Below are 17,758 nucleotides of genomic sequence, written 5' to 3' on the forward strand. Positions count from 1 at the left end.
CAGACTTGTCCAGTTTGGGTTTTTTTCTCATCCCTAAAGGACTTTAGTTGGGAAATGGACTTAGAGGTACCTTAAAGATGATTAGGATGCCCATCTGTGGGCCCAGAATTATCTTGAGAAACTGTTATGCTGTAGAAATAGGTGTGGAGGGGGCCAGCCCCATGGCCGAGTAGTTAAGTTCACGCACTCGGCTTCGCCGGCCCAGAGTTTCACAGGTTCGGATCCTGGGCGCAGACATGGTACCGCTCATCAGGCCACGTTGAGGCGGCGTCCCACATGCCACAACTAGAAGGACCCACAACTAAAACATACAACTATACTGGGGGGATTTGGGCAGAAAAAAATAAAAAAAGATTGGCAACAGTTGTTAGCTCTGGTGCCAGTCTTTCAAAAGCCAAAAAGAAATAGGTCTAGAAGGATAAACAGCAGGGTGTTAACAGAGGTTATCTTTGAACGATTTTTTTCAATCTTCGTTTTCTAATTAAAAGCGCATTTTTAATTTAAAACAATTGTTTAATCATGTGGCTGCTTATCTTTTTTAATATAACAGCTCTGTTGAGATACAAATCACATACTGTAAAATTTGCCCTTTTAAAGTGTTCAGTTGAGCGGTGTTTAGTATATTTATGGAGTTGGGTCACCATCACCACAATTAATTTTACATTTCATCACCTCCAAAAGAAACCCCATACCCTTTAGTAGTCATCCTCCCCCTCCATTTTCTGTCTCCCAGTTCAAGGCAGCCGCTCATCTCTGTTCTGTCTCTGTAGACAGAGTCCTACAATAGGTGGGCTGTGGGGACTGGTTTTTCACTGGCACGTTTTCCAGGTTCACCCATGCTGTAGCATGTATCTGTACTTCCTTTTCACGACTGCATAATCCGCTGCAAGGGTAGGTGACATTTTGTTTATCCATGCATCAGTTGATGGACCCTGGGGTTGTTTCTGCTGTTTGGCTGTTGTGAGTAATGCTGCCGTGAACATTCACACACAAGCTTGTGTGCGCACGTGTGGTTTTCAGCTTTCTTGGGTATATTCCTAGGAGTAGAATTGCCAGGTCATCTGATAACTCTATGTTTAACTTCTTGAAGAACTGCCAGACCATTTTCCACAGCAGCTGCGCTATTGTACATTCCCGCCAGCAGCATCTAAGGATTCTAATTTCTCCACATCCTCAACACGTGTTACTGCCTGTCATTTCGATTGTAGCCACCCTAGTAGGTATAAAGTCCGATTCATTAACTCTAGTTATTAAAAAGATAACACTACATCCTGTGCAGATTAACCCTACCCCCCAAAACAAAACAAACACGCACTTTCTTCTCCCCAGCTGAAACAGAACCCCATGAGGGGAAGAGGAAAGTGGAATCTCTGTGGCCCATCTTCAGGATCCACCACCAGAAAACCCGCTATATCTTTGACCTCTTCTACAAGCGGAAAGCCATAAGCAGAGGTAACGGGCTAACTTCTCTCTTGGCCTTTCCAGCTAGTAATTTAAGTAATGGCTCTTATTCTTGCAACCTCAGCAAGTGTCATGATTTTTCTTACCAGTGTAAAAGGGAGAGGGGCCAGTGTTGGCTAAATACTCTATAACTATGGGTGGTGATGGGCTGGGTTGGGGAAACTCTGTTAAACCTAATCTGAGGCCCTTCCCCATCTTTTTGACAGAGCTATATGAATATTGTATTAAAGAAGGCTATGCAGATAAAAACCTCATCGCAAAATGGAAAAAGCAGGGCTATGAGAACTTATGCTGCCTGCGGTGCATTCAGACACGGGACACCAATTTTGGGACAAACTGCATTTGCCGGGTCCCCAAAAGCAAGCTGGAAGTGGTAATGTCTCCACCCCTGTAATGTCTGACAGTTGAGTTTGATGTTTTTTTCAGTTCACAATTCTGCTCCAGTTGACACCAAGGGATTTCACACTAGTTTGCTGGGCTGGAATCTAGTTTTGTCCTGGGACGTCCTGCTGGCCATCCCCCCTGGGAGTCGCTCTCTTCAGGAAGCCATGCTAGGCAGTTTGGCAATAACCCTGTTGGTTAGGTCTGGGAGCCAATCTCACCTCCATCTTTGGGAAACTGATTGAATTCCTTTCCTCACTTACGAAATGGGGATGATTTAGTTGGGTTTCACCATCGGATCTCGTTTGCATAGCCAAGGGTCTTGCTCCTCCAAAGAAGAGGAAAAGAGAAAATAAACACAGACCACTGCTCTGGGGTCTTCTGTCCCCTGGGCAGGCCCCTGGCCAGACATCGGGCCACACCTGGCCTGGGGACGAGAGGGTTCTGCTGCCATAGAGATTCAAGTACACACCCTTCTTCCCCCCTGTGCCCCCACTAGAAAGTTCCCCAGCCCAGAGGAGGCCCTGAGGCCCCTGGCACTGAGCCCCCTGAGCAGTAGCAGACCCACCTCCAGCTCATTGCAGGATATGACATGCTTGCTTTACAAATAACAAGAATCATTCACACAGTTTTCCCCCTCTTTGCAGGGGCAAGCGTGTAAATTAAAGTTGCATATATTAAATGCGAGTAGAGATGGAACTTCAGTGTCAACAGCAGCTGTTTGCATCTTCATGGGGGAACCTGATTTCCCCCATCCAGAACTGTCACAGAGGGGCTTCTGAGGAGTGTCCTGTAGGGAGTCAGTGTCCTGTTGCCACCTCTGTTGGCGGGAGGATTACTGTGCGTGTGCACGTGTGGGAGTGGCGTGTGGCGGGCACAGTGTCTCAGCCGTCCTCTGTTGCAGGGCCGGATCATCGAGTGCACACACTGTGGCTGCCGGGGCTGCTCTGGCTGAGGCCCCTGGCCCTCACCCATCTCCACCCTGGACTTTGGACTTCACAGGCTTCTGCCACCCCCTTTCCGAGGAGCAGCTCTTTTCACAGAGCGGTGCCCCAGGCCTGAGCAGAGGCATGGTCTCTACATACGAAGGCTTTGCTGTTCATCAGATGTGATTTGTAGAAATAAAACTTTTAAACCTTTTGGGCCCTGCGTTCGTTCTTTCACAGAGCCAGCTGGAACCCATTGGGAGAGTGCAGGCCCTGGAGACCGCTTGCCCTTGGCACTGGATCCTTACTCCACCTTGTAGGTGATGCGTGACCATGAGCAGTTCACCTTCCTCATCAGTGATGGGGGTGACAACTTCTCAGGCAAGGATGGCCTGAAATGACACAGCAAGGTGGCTCAAGCTGCTCCTGGATCTGCTGTGAACTTGTCAGCACCCTGGGCCCAGCGTTTGTCCTTGTACCCACGCCTGCAAAATGCTGCAGCTCTTACTCTGGGCCAGACCTTTCCCTCATGCTTGAGGCCACACCAGCATGTTCACGTATCTTTAATATGAACGGGACTCCTGGGGCTCCCACAAAGCACTGTGAAGGCCGTGCACTTTGTCCCATCTCTGCTGGCAGTCCCCGGGGGCCTCCCCATCACCTGCCCCCAAGGCCTCCATCCACGTCGGCCTTGGGGATGGTGTCTTGGTCCCCCTTGGGCTTGGTCCGGAACTTCTGCCATGGGTGGGGGGTTTCCTCTGCTGGCATCACTTTCAGCCACTGCTTATAATAAGCTCGGAAGCCATCAATCTTCTCCAAGTAGGTATTTTTCCCTTTGTACTGTAATTGGAAGAGTACGGGGTTTAGAGGAGCCATGATTAGGATCACTGCATGCTACCTACAGCTAATCCCAAACCATGGCAGCCGGCTCAGGCCTCAAGGAAGCTGTTCCTGCTTCCAGGTGGTTAAGGGGAAAGGGCAGAAAGGCTGTTCAATACCGAGTAGCTCACTGGCGAAAAAGTTGCTGTTCCATGGGCTAACAATCCTTCCCAAGTAGGTGCTGCTCTGCTCCTGTACCCAGGGGTAGGAGCCCCAGCCCACAAGCTAGAGTGGCGGGGTGCCCCCAAGCCTGCCTCCAGTCTGCTGAGCACCTCCTCCTTGCCACAGCCACTGCCTCTGACCATCCTCAGTGGTAGTGGTCTAGCGTGGTCTCCTTGGAGAGGTGGGAAGCAAAGGAGGAAACGATGCACCAGGCAGACAGCAAAAGGAAGCTGGTAGAGGAATACATAGGAAAAACAAAGTATCAGAGAGAGAGACTGCTACCACATGGTGATAAAAGGGTTGATTCGAAAGATTTAACAATTCTAAACTTGTATGTACCTAATATAGCCTAAAAGCATACAAAGCAAAAACTTGACAATCACAAATAGAAGTCAGTCTGTTGTCATAAGGGAGTGCGGATGTATGGTTTGAATTCAATAAGCTTTAGGACTGTGGTAGTCTGGTGACTGCTGACTGAACCTGAGAAGACCCCTAGTGGGCCCTACACTCTAGAGTGAAGACACAGTCCAGTAACTAGAAGATATCTGTAACATGGAACCAACAAAAGACTAGTATCTAGACTATATAAAGAACTCTGAGGAATCCATAAGACAAGACTAACAACCAACTCTTCAAACATGCCCGGCTCTGCCCTCCACCTGACATACTCTCCACTGCTGTCTCGCTAATTCTTACTGAGCCTTCAAAGTGGCGCGTGAGTGTCGCACCAGCCCACACATCCCTGACCCCGTGTCCCCATGGCTTAGTGTGTCCTTGCTGCCTTGTCTCCTTCCTCACTGGGATTGTGCTCCTCCAGCCACGGCTACTGTGGAGCCGGTCAGCACAGGGTCTGACTCAGTAGACCTAAAAACCGAACCCTCGGAGCCAGATAGCCTCAGAATGGCAGGGACAGAAGTGGCCATGACAGAACATTCCATCACTGCCCTACTGCCATCCACATTCACTCAACAAACCACAGTCTGTATTGGGCACCAGGCATTGACCGGACAGGGACCGGGGACCCAGGTGAGGAAGGCAGACGGTCTCTACCTCTAGGGGCTTATGGTTGTGTGAGGGCAAGAGTGACACGTGAATTAGAGGCTGTGGAACACGGTGAAAAGGACTAGTGCTGTATGTTGACAGGAAGGGAGGCAGGCAGGGGGCATCTGAGAAAGCCGTTTAGGCTGAGACCTATAGGATGAGCAGCAGCCAGGTATGTGAGGAGCAGGGGGAGCCTGGTCAAGGCAGAGGGAACACAAAAACCCCGGGGCAGGAAAGCGGCTGGTGGTGTCTTCAGAAATGACGGAAGGCCGCTGGGACTGACAGTGAACAAAGGGAAGAGAGGCCTGAGATGAAAGAGCCATGTGGACAGGAACTCGCAGGCTGTGGTCTAAGGAGTCTGGAATTTCTCCTGAGGGAAGCCACTGACAGTTTAAAGCAAGGGAAGGCCAACCCTAGCAGCCAGAACCAGGGGTGGGGGTGGTGCTGGTTAAGGAGACAACGGGCACGTTAGAGCTTGGTGCACAGACCCGGTCAAAGGTGGGTGGGTACTGGGCGGCGAACTCCAGCTGGCGGATGACCACTTCATTCACGGGCACGCTGTTCCGCCTCATGTCCTTCAGGATGTCGATGAGATAGGTGTAGTCCAGCTTCTTGAGGGCGGCGTTGATGAGGGTGCTGTAGATGTGGGTGTTCGGGGTCATCTGGGATTTCTGAAACAGCACAGACACAATCAGCGAGATGACGGTGATTGCTGGGACAAAGCAGCCCGCTGTGGCATGTCCAGCCTGGGCCATTACCCTGCCAGTCAGGTCTGCTCAGGTGACCAGCGACCAGGGACAAGAAGGGCAGAAGCTTGTAGCAACAATGGGCTGCAGTGCCCTCCAAAAGGAGAGCACGGGCGCCCCACTCTGTGCTTCCATCCCACCCTGCTGAGGACCCCGCCCTCCCAACCTGCAGAGCTTGGAGAGAAGGACGAGTGTTGCTCTCAGAGATCAATGGACTCAGGCAGAAGACCACCGCCTCAGCTCTCGGCTGTGATTTACTGCACCCCCCGTCCCCCAAGAATTCTGATACATCCCTGCTCCGGTAATACCCTCCACCCCTTCAGAGGGTTGGGGCCAAGACCTGTCCCCACCCCTCAATCTCACCCCACTGCCACCACCTTCAAGATGGTAATACCCCTTGCTTTCACTGGCCATTCCTGCAGCGGCTCACCAGGGTCTACTTTCTCCCAAATTGGGCCAATGACCATTCTACACTTGAAGTGAGAGCAGCCCCACTCTCCATGCCCCACCCCCACCCCCACACTGTTTACCTTCTGGGTGCAGAGGCCTGTGGGGTTCAGGAGGCCCCCACTTCCCCCCACCCAGCTTTCTTCCTGAGCACCCCCAGCACCACGGGTCTTGTCCAGGTCTGGGCCCACTCACCTTCATGTCTGCAAGCAGCTGCAGACCGTCCCGGGGCCTGCGGCACCCAATGGCCAGATTACAGAACGTCTGCAGGTTGGGGACAATTCCCCTCTTTGCCAGGACTGGCAGTAGTGCCTGTGGGGACAGACATGGCATCACAGTAAGCTGTGACCCACCAGCCCTGGTGACAGCCTTCTCTGGTACAGCCCGTGCTGGACACTGGACACCCCAGGGGCACGGCTCTGCTCAGAGGCCTCCTGGCTCCCTCTGCTGACCACACTGGGCACTGGCCCCAGTCCGGCATTCAAGGGCCCCATGTCCCGTCCAGCCGTCTCTCAGGGCCCAGCTGCCCGGGATTCGGCTGCTCTGCAAGTGCACCCTGCCTTCCAGCCTGCCTGTCTCCCGCATGCCCTCCCTTCTCCCTGAACGCCCTTCACATTCCTGCCCCTCCCCGCTCCCCCACTGGCCATCCAACCCTGCACTCGGGCCTTCGAGCAGCAGGGTCCCTGGGGGCTCACGGTCCCCCACTCCATGGTGGAAGACAATGCTGACAACAATCTGAGAAGCGCTGGCTGAGGGGCCCCAGGCTAGGATGAGGAAGAGGACGCCTGCTCAGCCTGGCTGGCTCAGGGAGGGTCCCGGGGAGGGGCTCTATCACGTCTGGCTTGTCTGGAGAAGGGTGTGCTCTGCACTGTGGGCTGAAGGCAGAGGCTGTGTCTCTGTCACATGATGCTCATGAGTGCCCAGGTCAGCGCTTCTGGCAAAAAAGGCATCATATGGAAATGAGTGGAACAAATGGACAAAATCCTGAGGGCCCACGTCCCCACCTGTGAAATGGGGAAGCTGCCTGGTGTGGTTACTAAAGAAACAAACAGATGTGAAGCTCTCAACACAGCGTGTGGCACCAGGTAAGTGCGATGGCAGTGTCAGGGGGAGGTGGCTAAGGCATGGGACACTCAGGCATCATTATGAGCCACCCACCTCTTGAGCCACATGTCCCCACAGCCCCCTGTGGCCATTGTGCCCCTCGTCAGTGTGAGGGTGTTTGGCATTGCCTCCCACCAATCTGTGAGCTCCTCGAGGCGGGCGGCTGGCTAGGTTCCCAGCTTTTCACTCCAGCGCAGGCCCAGAACAGGGGCTCCGGTCCGTCTGCCCACCGACGGCGGGACGGATGGCAGACCTGGCAGGGGAGCCAGGTCCTGCAGTCGGAGGGTCAGAGGAGGGAAGGGGAAAGAGGGGCCCCAGTCGAGGGCCCCATGCCTGCCTCTGCACACCTCACCTTCGCCCCCTCCAAGTCACCCAGCTTGCTCTTCTTCCTCATCAGCGTGTTGAAGAACGTCACATCAGCCTCCACCTGGTGCGTGTCCAGGATGGTCAGCAGCGAGGACTCCGCGGGGCTCCCGGGCTCCACCACCTCAGCCAGCAGCGTGAGGGTTTTGATGTCGGGCTGGAGCCCATGCTCCGCCATCTGGCCCAGGAAGCCCTCCAGGCCCCCCATCAAGGCCAGTCTGTCGGCTGGGGTGGCCACAGTCCCAAAGGAGACCACATTTGGGGAGACCGCCCCCAGGGTCAGGAGGTTGGCCTTCAGCCTCCAAGGAGGTGGCTCTGGGGTCACGGAGGCAAGGGCCACTGTGGGATCAGGCTCCACCTTGGTTTCCACCTCAGTCTGGACCTTGCCAGGGGCTCTAGCCTCCTGAGGCTCTGGAGGCCCCTCAAGAGCCTGAGAAGGTTCCAGAAACAGCTGCCTCTCCAGGGCCTCCACATGCAGCCTGGCTGACAGGCCGTCACCCATCCTGGCCCGGGCTCTCCTCCTTGCCCGCCGCCCACTTGCTGAGGCTTGGAGCAGGACCGTCTCCTCCCTGGGCCTCAGAAGCAGCGCTGAGGCCACCTCTGGGTCCCCCAGGCCGCAGTCCCGAGCTGCCCCCAACAGCAGGTTGTAACCATGCCGGCTCGGCTGGAGCCCCAGACTCAGCATCTGCCTCCACACCTGCCGGGGAGAGACAAGCCTCAGCTCTGTGCTCCCTCTAAAGGAGCAGGTTCTGGGAGCCAGCAATCAGCCAGAAAACGCGAAGGGCGCGAGAAGGACCCGGAGAGTGTCTAACCCAACACCAGGCTCTGGGCAACTAGGAATCCTAAGGATCTGGGGACTCTGGGACACTTCACGGGGGTGCCAGTCCTTTCCTCTCTCTAGCTCACCCCAAAACCATTCTTGCAGTTCCATCCCTCTGCCCTCTCCCAGGACCCCTGCACCAGGCGACAGGCTTTGTCCTGGGTCTCTGCCCATCTTCTCTGCACTCCCCTGGGGAGTTCAGTGCGGGGGTCTGGCAGCTCTGTTTCCTCGAGAGATGAGATCATTTTCATCCCACAGTGTGGTGTCCATACACTCGGTGTGTGCTCCAGCACCAGGCTCTGCCTGGCTGAGTCCTGCTCCCCCGGAGCCCACTCCACGCTCTCAAAGAAGTGTGAGAAGGCTGCACGGGGCAGTGTGCACAGTAGGCACTCAGGAAGTGCAGCCGAACCCAAACCTTAAGTTGGCCTAGACTCTTCCAGAACCTAGCTTCTCTGGCCGTCCCTCCTCAGGGGAGTACAGGTGACCGACCCACTCTGATTATGTCTGGGTGGTTCTGACACCAAGACTGCGCCATTCCTAAGACGCCGCACAGGCTCACTGGTCTCACTTGCTCCTCTGTCTGCGGGCTTCACGGGAAGCCACACCGCAGTGGGGCTAAGAGCGTGACTTCCTACCTTCATCAGGGACAAGTGTGCAGACGAGGCGGGGCGGGTCACCTGGCAGGAGGACTGCTGCCCACTGGACAGGGTCTCGAGGAAGGCAAGGGTCTTGGCAGCCACTTCCATGGGGAATGTTGACAGAACCGAGGATTAGCAGGGACACACAGATGCTACCCCATGGCAGCAGGGATTTGGGCTGCAGAGTCATACGGACCCTGGTTCAAATCCTAGCTCTGCCATTTAGTGGCTGTGGGACCTTAGACAGTTACTTACCCCCTCTGAGCCTCAGTTTCATCTGTAAAACGGGGCTAATGGTGCCTAGCTCGAGCAGTTTAATAAGTGCGTGACACAAACTGGCTGTTAGCATTACAGACCGTTTCTAACTAGAACAGATCTAGGCCGAGGAGTCGTAGGAACTAGATCTTGGCTGGTTTTCACTAAAAAGCAGCCAGAGGGCAGCCAGCAGCCCCTGCTTCCAGGGAGTCTGCAGAGGGGAGGCAACTTTGGTCCAGGGCTGCCCAGGTCACTGGGGCTCAAACTCCGTGTGGACCGACCACCTGGGGATCTTGCTGAGATGCAGATCTGGACGCAGTAGACCTGGGCGGGGCTGAGACTCTGCACTGCTGACAAGCTCCCAGGTGACGCTGATGCCGCTGGTCTGTGGGCCCCACCCTAAGTTGGAGGGTTCTACGTGGGCTTCACGTCCTCCTCAGCTCTGAGAAGCTAGGAAAGCAGCGGTGGCACTTCTAATATCACCTCCCCGCTTGATAAGGGGGCCCTCTCTGGGGGTCTGAGGTGGGATTAGAGCAGTGTGTCTCAACTCTGATATCCTTGAGCATCTCTCAGGATGAAATGCAGGCTCCTGGGGGCCCCCTGTAGGGACGCTGAGTGGGGGGCTGTGGCAGATGGGTTGTGAGCACCCCAGTGGGCATGCTGTAGGCATTCAGGGACCATAAGCTCAGCGGATTTCGGCTGGCTGCCCAGAAGGCCACCCAGCAGAGTGGGAAAGTGTGGGCCGGCTGCGCCCGCACTCAAAGGACAGCCAGGCCGCCTCTGTGGGCCTCCTTTCCCTTACACCCATAAAACAGGGAAGCACTGTGCTCTGGTAAGCCCAAAAAATCACAAATATAAAAACACCCAGCACACGGCAGTAGCAGGTGCTCAAGAAATGCACACAGGATCGTGACTTCCACCTGACGCAGGCGCACGGGGAAGGGGGAGAGGCGGGAGGGCAGAGCCGGAGGGACAGACCTGCAGGGCGGACCGGAAGCCTGTCTTCTTGTCCTGGATGCAGCCCATGAGCAGGAAACTGAAGGTCTCCTCTGTGACTGCATGCCCTTTGTGAACAATTTCCTGGGGGAGGGAATGAGGAGGTCCCACTGAGCTCCTGCCACCGAGCCCTGGCCCAGCCCGACGTGCCTGACTCAGGGCCGACACTCTGGGGCAGGCCCTGGTCTCGAGCGCCCATGGAGAGGTGGGGCCTGAATGTGGCTCTGCAGCTGGATCAGAACCAGCTCCGGAGCAGAGCTGTCCAACTGGTGCCTGCACTCCTCCCCCTCTCCCCCCGGCCTCTCTTCCTGGCTCTGCTATTATCACTTCTGCACAGCCCCTCTGCAAAGACCACCCCAGTGGCCCCTTTTAGGCGCTGTCCTCGAGGCTCTGGAACTGCACAGAGGTAGCTTTAAGCCCCGGCTCCACCACTGGCCAGCGTGGGGGTGGGCAGGCATCAAGCTACCTGGTCTCACTCTCCCCCTCCGTGGAGCGGGGTCACCCGCAGGACCCGCCTTAGAGGATCTCTGGAACGACCCCACGAGATGGCGTGCTGCCTGCCCAGGGCAGAACAGCTGCCGTCCGCCTCTCACGGGCGTGTCTGGGTTGGCCATTGCCTTCTTGAGATGTCCCTTTCACCTCTCAGCACCTCGGTGTCTCCTCCTGGAGCCTGTCTTCCTCTGCCCCTCTTGTCAGCTCCCAGCCCCACTGCTGCCACTCCCCTGCCTCCTCCTCTGTCACCAACTCTTGCACGTCACTGAGGCTTTAGTCCATGCTCTCCCTTCCTGGACAAGCACAGCTGTCTCTTAATTGGTCCCTCGCCCCGACCAGCCACAGTGACCTGCCTAAAGTACCAATCTGACACCTCTGGACAGCTCAGGCCAGAGGCCTATCAGCCATGCTGCCCTCTTCTGGAAGCTTCAGGTACCTGCCTTGCACATGGCACCCTATGGAGAGATTTATCACTCACAAGGATGTCTCCAGGCTCGAGACCTCATGATCCTGCCTCTTCAGCAGGGCGCGCCAGCTCAAAGCAGCCAACCCAGGGATTGACCAAAGGCTGCTGTGCACCATCTGGTGCCTGGCCAGCCCATCAGCCCCTCTCTCCTGGGATGGGGAGGCGGGACCTCACCACGTGCAGTGAGGAAAAGTGTCGGTCAGCGATGGCAGGAGCGAGACAGAAAGCAGCCTAGTCACAGTGGGCAGAACTTAAGAGAGGAGAGAGCACCGCACCTGTGGCGCCTGTGGGAAGAGCAGGAGGACAAGGCTGCCAGGGTGAGCTGACCCCCACACTGCCCTGGTTCTCCTGAGGCTTGGCTGAGGGAACCGAAAGCCTTGCCTGCTTCCCACAAGCCTTTGTTCAGGTGTTAACTCGCATCTGCCTCGCCTCCCTGCTACCTGAGAACCACCTGCTTGTGGTCTTTCCTGCTCAAACTCCCTCCTGGTCTCCCTCTCCGTGAACTGGGAGTAAAACTCTTCTTACAGGGTGGCTGGGGAGTAGAAGAGGCTGTAGGCCAAAGCCTTAACGCCGATGGGCCCCAGCTCAGCGCGCCCACGCCTCCACTCGCCTGTTTCCTGCAAATCTGACACACTCACCAGCCGGACTCCACAGCCCCCTGGACACCAGGACTTCTGCGCCCTCTGCTCTTTCTAAGCAGGAGGCCCTCCCCTGGGAGCACTGACTCATCCTGAATGCTGTGAAGCCCACCCTCCTCCAGGGCACCCACACAGCGGGACACAGCACGCAGCAGCACACACAACTCACCCCATCATGGGGCTCGGGGCCTGTCCGACCGTCAGACCGAGGCCTCTGAGAGCAGAGTCTCAGGATTCATCTGTGAAGCCCAGGGCCCAGCATGGGGTTTGTCTCACTGGCCCCTGAGCCCTCCTGCGTGAAGGACACAGACAGCCGCAGCCTCACGCTGACACACGGGACTGTCAAGAAGGAAGAGGCACCCCCACCTTGAACACATCGAGGCACATCCTGAGGTCAGCGCACATGGCAGCCATCTTCAGCAGGGCGTGGTACGTTTTCAAGTTGAGCTGGAAGTTTCTGGCCTGGAGCTGCTGCCGTAGCTTCAGGGCGCTCTGCAGGGCAGAGTCCTTCCAGGGGGACTCAGCGCAGACATTGAACAGGGCTGTGTAGGTGGCATCTGAGGGCTCCAGGTCCCGCTTTTTCATCTGTGGAGAAACAGAGGTGGCTCCAGGATCAGCTGGACGCACAGGTGACAATCACCTTGAGAGGAAGCTACAGAGGACTCCGTTGCCACATTACACACACCTGAGAGAGGGGTCTGTGCTAAGGCAGAGCTGAGTGACATGTCATAGCTCGGCTCTCCAAACCCCCGACTCAGCCTGAGAGAACTCTGAAAACTGAGCCAGCACTCTAGACACACCGGACAAGAAACGACCCTTCCCCCAGCGCTTGTCAGCCCATCCTGAGCCTGAGGTGCTTTGCAGTGGGGTCCTCCCAACGTTCCCACCCCTGGCCGACCAGGGCGCCCCAACTGCTAAGGGGCCATGGGATGGGTCTGGTCTGGGAAAGGCTGGGAGGGGGCAAGCGAACCCCAGCTCTGGTGTTTACTAACTGAGGGGTCATGCAAGTTAGCTCGTCATGGGAAAAATCAGATGATACTGTCACCTTGAAAGGCTGTTGCAAAGGTCGGGTAGGAGAGTGGCCCCCGGACCAGCAGCCGCCAGGAGCGAGTTACTGCGGCACCTCTCAGGGCCCCCCTGCCCTGCTGGGTCATAAACCCTGGGGGACAGTCGACGCTGTGCTGATCACGCTCTTATCAGGGTCACTGAACACACTCCCTGGTAAAGGCCAAGTGCCCGCTGTTTCCTAGAGAAGGGCCAGCTGCCTGAGGGCAGGTGTCCGAAGAGTATAAAGAGCAGTTAGAATGAGGCCATTTGGGTCCCGAATCCCAACTCCAGCACTCTGGGGTAGGGTAACCTTGGACACGGCCTTCATGTCTCCGGGCCTCAGTTTCCTTAACTGAAAATGAAGAGGGGTGAGGATGGGGGTGAGAGAGAAGGAACATGGACAAACTGGGGGTGGCAGTGGAAAGGGAAGGGGAGAGGTGGGGCCTGCCATGGTCCAGGCCGGTGCTGAAGGACGTTTCACACCATCTCATGTATTTATCCACGGTCACGTGCATTTCACAGATGGTGAAACTGAGGCCGGAGAGGTTCAGTCATCCGCCCAGGGTAATGCACTAGCAGGTAAGGATCTGCACCTAGTTTTTTTTCTCTGTTTATTTTTTTGGTGAGGAAGATTGGCCCTGAGATAACATCTGTTACCAATCTTCCTCTTTTTTTTGTATGTGGGACACTGCCACAGCATGGCTTGATGAGCAGTGTGTACGTCTGTGGCCAGGATCCAAATCTGCAAACCCTGGGGCAAACTCTGACCTCTGAAGCCGAATGCACAGACTTAACCACTCCACCTCTGGGCCAGCCCTGCATTCAGCTCTTTTTTGTCCCAAAGCCCACGTTCTTTGGAGCCTCGCCCCTGCCGCCCCTGCGCCCCACACTCACGTCATTGTAGAGCTTGAAGGCCTTCTTCAGGTAGCCGGCCCGCCCGCAGCCCCCGATCAGCACTGTGTAGTTGCACTCAAGGGGCTGGAGTCGCTCTTCCTTCAGCATCTGTCTCTCAAATAGGTCCAGAGCCTCAGCCAGCTGTGTCGGGGAGGAACAAGGGTGGGGCTCAGGGTGGCCCCAGAGACCCTCAGCAGAGGGAGGGAGACTGAGGCTGAGGGACCCTCCCTGGGGCCCAGACCAGGCCTGCCCAGGAGTCAAGCACCCACCCTGGGCCTCTGCCACCAGCCTCTTGGTCCCTGTGCTCTGCAGCAAGGGAGCTTCGTGGTGACCAGGAAGGAAAGCCCACTGGACTGCCAGCACCTATGGGAGCTCTTGGCCCCACTGCAACGGCTGCCTCCCCTCCAGCAGGATAGTGAACTCCTTGAGGGTGGGGCCAGTCCTTGCATATCTGTGGGCCTAGAGTGGAGCCCGGGCCTGGCACTCAGGAAGTCCTCAGAAAATGCTAATTCCGTGGATCCCAGGATCTGCCTGTCCTTGCTTCCTCGGTGACCACATCTGCAGTGCCAGCCCCCTCCGTCGGAGCTGACAGGAGTCTGGGTTCTGGTCACTTGGTGGGGACGCTCAGAGTCACTGTGCTGCACAACTGCAGGGGGCCATTCACAGGGACAGCCTCCTGAGATGGCACAGGATGGCAGCCCTGGGTGACTAGCTTCCTCTGACTGCAAACTCCCTTGGCCCTCAGTTGTCTCTGTCCCATCCCGACTCCTACACCATCCCCTTTAAATCCTCAGTTCACTCCTTTACCACTTAATTATTTTTTTCATCCATTCATTCAACCAGTAATCATTGAGTCCTACTATGTACCCGGCAAGGTCTATTTGCTGGGGATACAGCTGTGAATAAGACGGAGCTCCCTCGTGGAGTGTATCAGCTAGTGTAGAAAGACAGATGCCAAATGAGATAACTGAGAAAAATACACAGTATGTCAACGGCAATAGGTGCTATGAAAAAAATAAAGCAAAAAGTGCCAGAAGATGGGTGTGGGAGATTCAGTTTTAGACATGAGAGCCAAGCAGGGCCTCACCCAGAAGGTGACAGGTGAGCAAAGATCCAAAGGAGGCCAGAAAAAAAGAAGGAGCTACGTGGCTATCTGAGGGAATAGCCAGTGCAAAGGCCCTGAGGCAGGAGTGTGCCTGGGAGTTGGAGGAACAGAGAGGAGGCAGGGGTGGCTGCAGCAGAGTAAGTGAGCGAGGGGGAGATGAGGGCACAGAGATAAGGGGGGTGGAGGGCACATCGTGCAGGCTTCATAAGCCACTGTGAGACCTTTGGCTTCTCTTTGTTTATTTCTCAACTTTTCATTATGGAAAATTTCAAATATACACGAAAGTAGAGAGAACAGTTTAACTACAATGATTATTAATGTTCAGCCAATCTTGTTTCATCTATACCCTGCACTCTCCTCCAACCTGAATTTTTTAAAACAAATTCCAGACATTCTATCATTGCATTCACAAAGTCTTCAACACGTACCTCTAAGAGATTGTTAAACAGAAACAGAGTGTTGTTATCAATATCTAAGAAAGTGAACATCACTAGTGTCAGTGAATACAGTGGGAGTTCTGGAGAGAGCAGTAACACTGTCTGCTCTATGCTTTAACAGGACGGCTCCGTGCTGCCAGCCAACATCTGGGCAAGCGGAGGAGAGAGCCCCGGGGAGCCCAGTGCCAAGTGTCACAGCAGCTGAGGGGGGCGAGGAGAAGGCTGGGCCTGGGCATTCAGGGGTGGGGTCATGAGAAGTATTAGGACTGGTGATGCTGTGAAGCCAGAAGTGGTGAGAGAAAGAGAAGAGCGGGGGCGAGCTGAAGGCATTCGGCCTGGGCGGATGGCACAACGCCAGTGCTCTGCAGCGAGATGAAGAAAGTGTAGGGTAAACGAGGTTGGGGAAAAAAAATTTCGGTGGATGTGGGTAAGTGTAAGACAGATGGCGAGGAGGAAGCTGGATACACAAATTGGGAGACCACGGGAAGGCCAGGCTGGAGATACAAGTGCCAGAACTGCATCGAGGAGGGGGGCACTGAAAGCCAGGATGCTGGCGGGTCACCTGGCACAGCACCCAGGGTGAGTGAAGCCAGAGGAGAGAAGAGCCCGGAGCATCCCAAGATTTGGAGATTGGGAACGCGGGGCCCCTCACAGACCACCGAGCCAAGGGGAAGGACGAGCCAGGGGCAGCAGAATCACCTTTCCTTCCTTGATCAGGCGTTTGCACTGAAAGAAGTACCAGTAAGGAGTGTTTCTCCGGCCCCGCCATGGTTTTGGCTCCGGCTCCCTTTCCTCGTCTTCTTCAACACTCTGTTCCCTGAGCCGCAGGTTGTACAACTGGGCTGTCGATTTGCGGAACATTCTCCGGGAAGAGTATTTGTCAGAGAGGGTCCCAAAGCTTTCCTCCTCCTCTTCCTCCTGGGTGGCTGTGGGGCTGGGCTGGCTGGGGTCTGAGCTGAGGCTGCCCGTCTTCTTCTGGCTCCCCTGGCCGAGGGGCAGCTGAGAGAGGGAGCTGCGGAAAGCTGCTGGCGCTGGCCGAGGCAGCCCCATGGCCCTCAGCCACACAGGCCCCTCCCTGCCTCCTGCCCACCTGGCTCTGAGAGGGTCAAGGCGTTGCAGGAAGGATGGTCCCACCGGGCGAGGCCGAGAGAAGAGCAGGGCGAGTCGCATGAGGTCCATCTCTGGCTTTCCCCTCCAGGGCCTGGCAGAGGTCAGAAAAATAATAAAGTCAAGTGGGGGTCGCAGTCACAAAAGGCAGAAAGAAGACAGACAAGTGGTTACAAGCCCGGGGCCTGAGGCTAGAAAGCCTAGGGTCAGACTTCAGCCTTGCCAAACAACCATCCATGAGTCCCTGGGCGCTCGCTGCTCTGGCCTCAGTCTCCTCGCCTGTAAACTGGGGTTAACTGCAACGTCGCCCACAAGCACTGCGGCAATGACTGAATGAGGTCTCAGATATACCGCGTGCAGCACAGCGCTGGCCCAGGACGCAGCCGACAGACATAAACTATTCTCAAGCCGCGATCTACAAGATAGGTCACTAAACTCAGAGCGGAGTTTGAGTCCTGGCCAGAGCTGTGTGACTGGGCCCACTGCTCGATCTCCCTGTGCCTCACTCAAATATGATATGGAAATAAGTATCAAAATGTTCTAAAAACAAACTTACGCTATACTAGTATACACGCTTCTTTTTCAAGGCATTAAATAACAAGACCCCATGGTGTCCAAGCAGTCATGCATGTAAATGACAGCTTCGGGCGGCTGCAGATACTGTCCCCAACTATCCGTTCACACTCGTCCCCACCTGACATCACGACTTAGCTTCGGGCACTGCTAACGCGACTCCGCCAGGGCGAAGCTCCATTTCGCACAGAGAAAAGAAAGGTGTCATTTTCTTCCTCCTCAAGTTCATTAACCTGCCCAGGCTGGTAACCCCTGAATTAGAGGCACGCTGTCGCTGTCCTCCCTCGGGGACCCGCTCCGCCGCCGACGCTCCAGGGACCCCTGTCCACACTGGCCTTCAGAGCCTCGGTTTCCTCGCCAGACGCCCCGGCTCCGACCCGGCGGCGACACTCGCTGCCCTTCTGGCCTGTCCCCGCCTGGGTTCGGGGCTCCCGCGAGGGTCAAACAGGAGCTCACGCCAAGGGTCTGGCCCAGGGAACGTGGTCCCGCCTCGGCCCCCACGCCACCTTCCACGCCTCCCCGCGTCACCCCAAGTGCCCCCGACTCGGACACCAGCCGCGCCGCCCCGCGCCGCGCGCCCCTGCGACCTCGCGCAGGCGCAGTCCGCGTCACGACTTCTCGGCGCGCGTGGTTTCAGGTTACCCGCGGCCGCGAGGAGAGGCGGGCGTTCGGCTGGCGGCTAGCCCGGCCTATCGGAGCGGCCTGTCCTCCGCGCTCGATTGGCCCGGTCTGGACGGGCGGAGGGCCGGCGCGGGCTCCGGGCGCTCCCGGCATCCCTCG

General features: G+C 56.3%; 2 protein-coding genes across 14 annotated transcripts in view; one reads left to right on the top strand and one right to left on the bottom strand.

Annotated features, from left to right (window-relative positions):
- Positions 1–2,982, top strand: part of BUD31 (BUD31 homolog) — a 9,380-nt gene extending 6,398 nt beyond the window's left edge. For 2 of the 5 annotated variants that reach the window (XM_001494750.7, XM_070231434.1), the window contains 3 exons: positions 1,330–1,452; positions 1,668–1,834; positions 2,747–2,982. In XM_001494750.7, the coding sequence (XP_001494800.1) occupies positions 1,330–1,452; positions 1,668–1,834; positions 2,747–2,797 (341 nt within the window). In that variant the 3' untranslated portion in view covers positions 2,798–2,982. Of the gene's footprint in view, positions 1–1,329; positions 1,453–1,667; positions 1,865–2,489 lie in introns of all 5 variants that reach the window. The other 3 variants (XM_070231432.1, XM_070231433.1, XM_070231435.1) reach the window with 2 other exon arrangements.
- The window catches only part of PTCD1 (pentatricopeptide repeat domain 1), a 20,223-nt gene extending 2,564 nt beyond the window's left edge, over positions 1–17,659 (bottom strand). Inside the window, exons 1-9 of one of the 9 annotated variants that reach the window (XM_070231425.1) lie at positions 17,314–17,655; positions 15,998–16,499; positions 13,757–13,897; positions 12,182–12,400; positions 10,202–10,303; positions 7,500–8,207; positions 6,239–6,355; positions 5,339–5,521; positions 3,316–3,608 (exon numbers count right to left, since the gene is read on the bottom strand). In XM_070231425.1, coding sequence (XP_070087526.1) covers positions 3,426–3,608; positions 5,339–5,521; positions 6,239–6,355; positions 7,500–8,207; positions 10,202–10,303; positions 12,182–12,400; positions 13,757–13,897; positions 15,998–16,477 — 2,133 coding nt within the window. In that variant the 5' untranslated portion in view covers positions 16,478–16,499; positions 17,314–17,655 and the 3' untranslated portion in view covers positions 3,316–3,425. Of the gene's footprint in view, positions 1–3,315; positions 4,040–5,338; positions 5,522–6,238; positions 6,356–7,499; positions 8,208–10,201; positions 10,304–12,181; positions 12,401–13,756; positions 13,898–15,997; positions 16,500–17,099 lie in introns of those variants that run through there. The other 8 variants (XM_070231424.1, XM_005598516.4, XM_023655299.2 and 5 more) reach the window with 8 other exon arrangements.
- Between the last annotated feature and the right edge of the window lie 99 nt (positions 17,660–17,758).

This window comes from Equus caballus, chromosome 13 (genome assembly GCF_041296265.1).
Source record: "Equus caballus isolate H_3958 breed thoroughbred chromosome 13, TB-T2T, whole genome shotgun sequence".
NCBI lineage: Eukaryota > Metazoa > Chordata > Mammalia > Perissodactyla > Equidae > Equus > Equus caballus.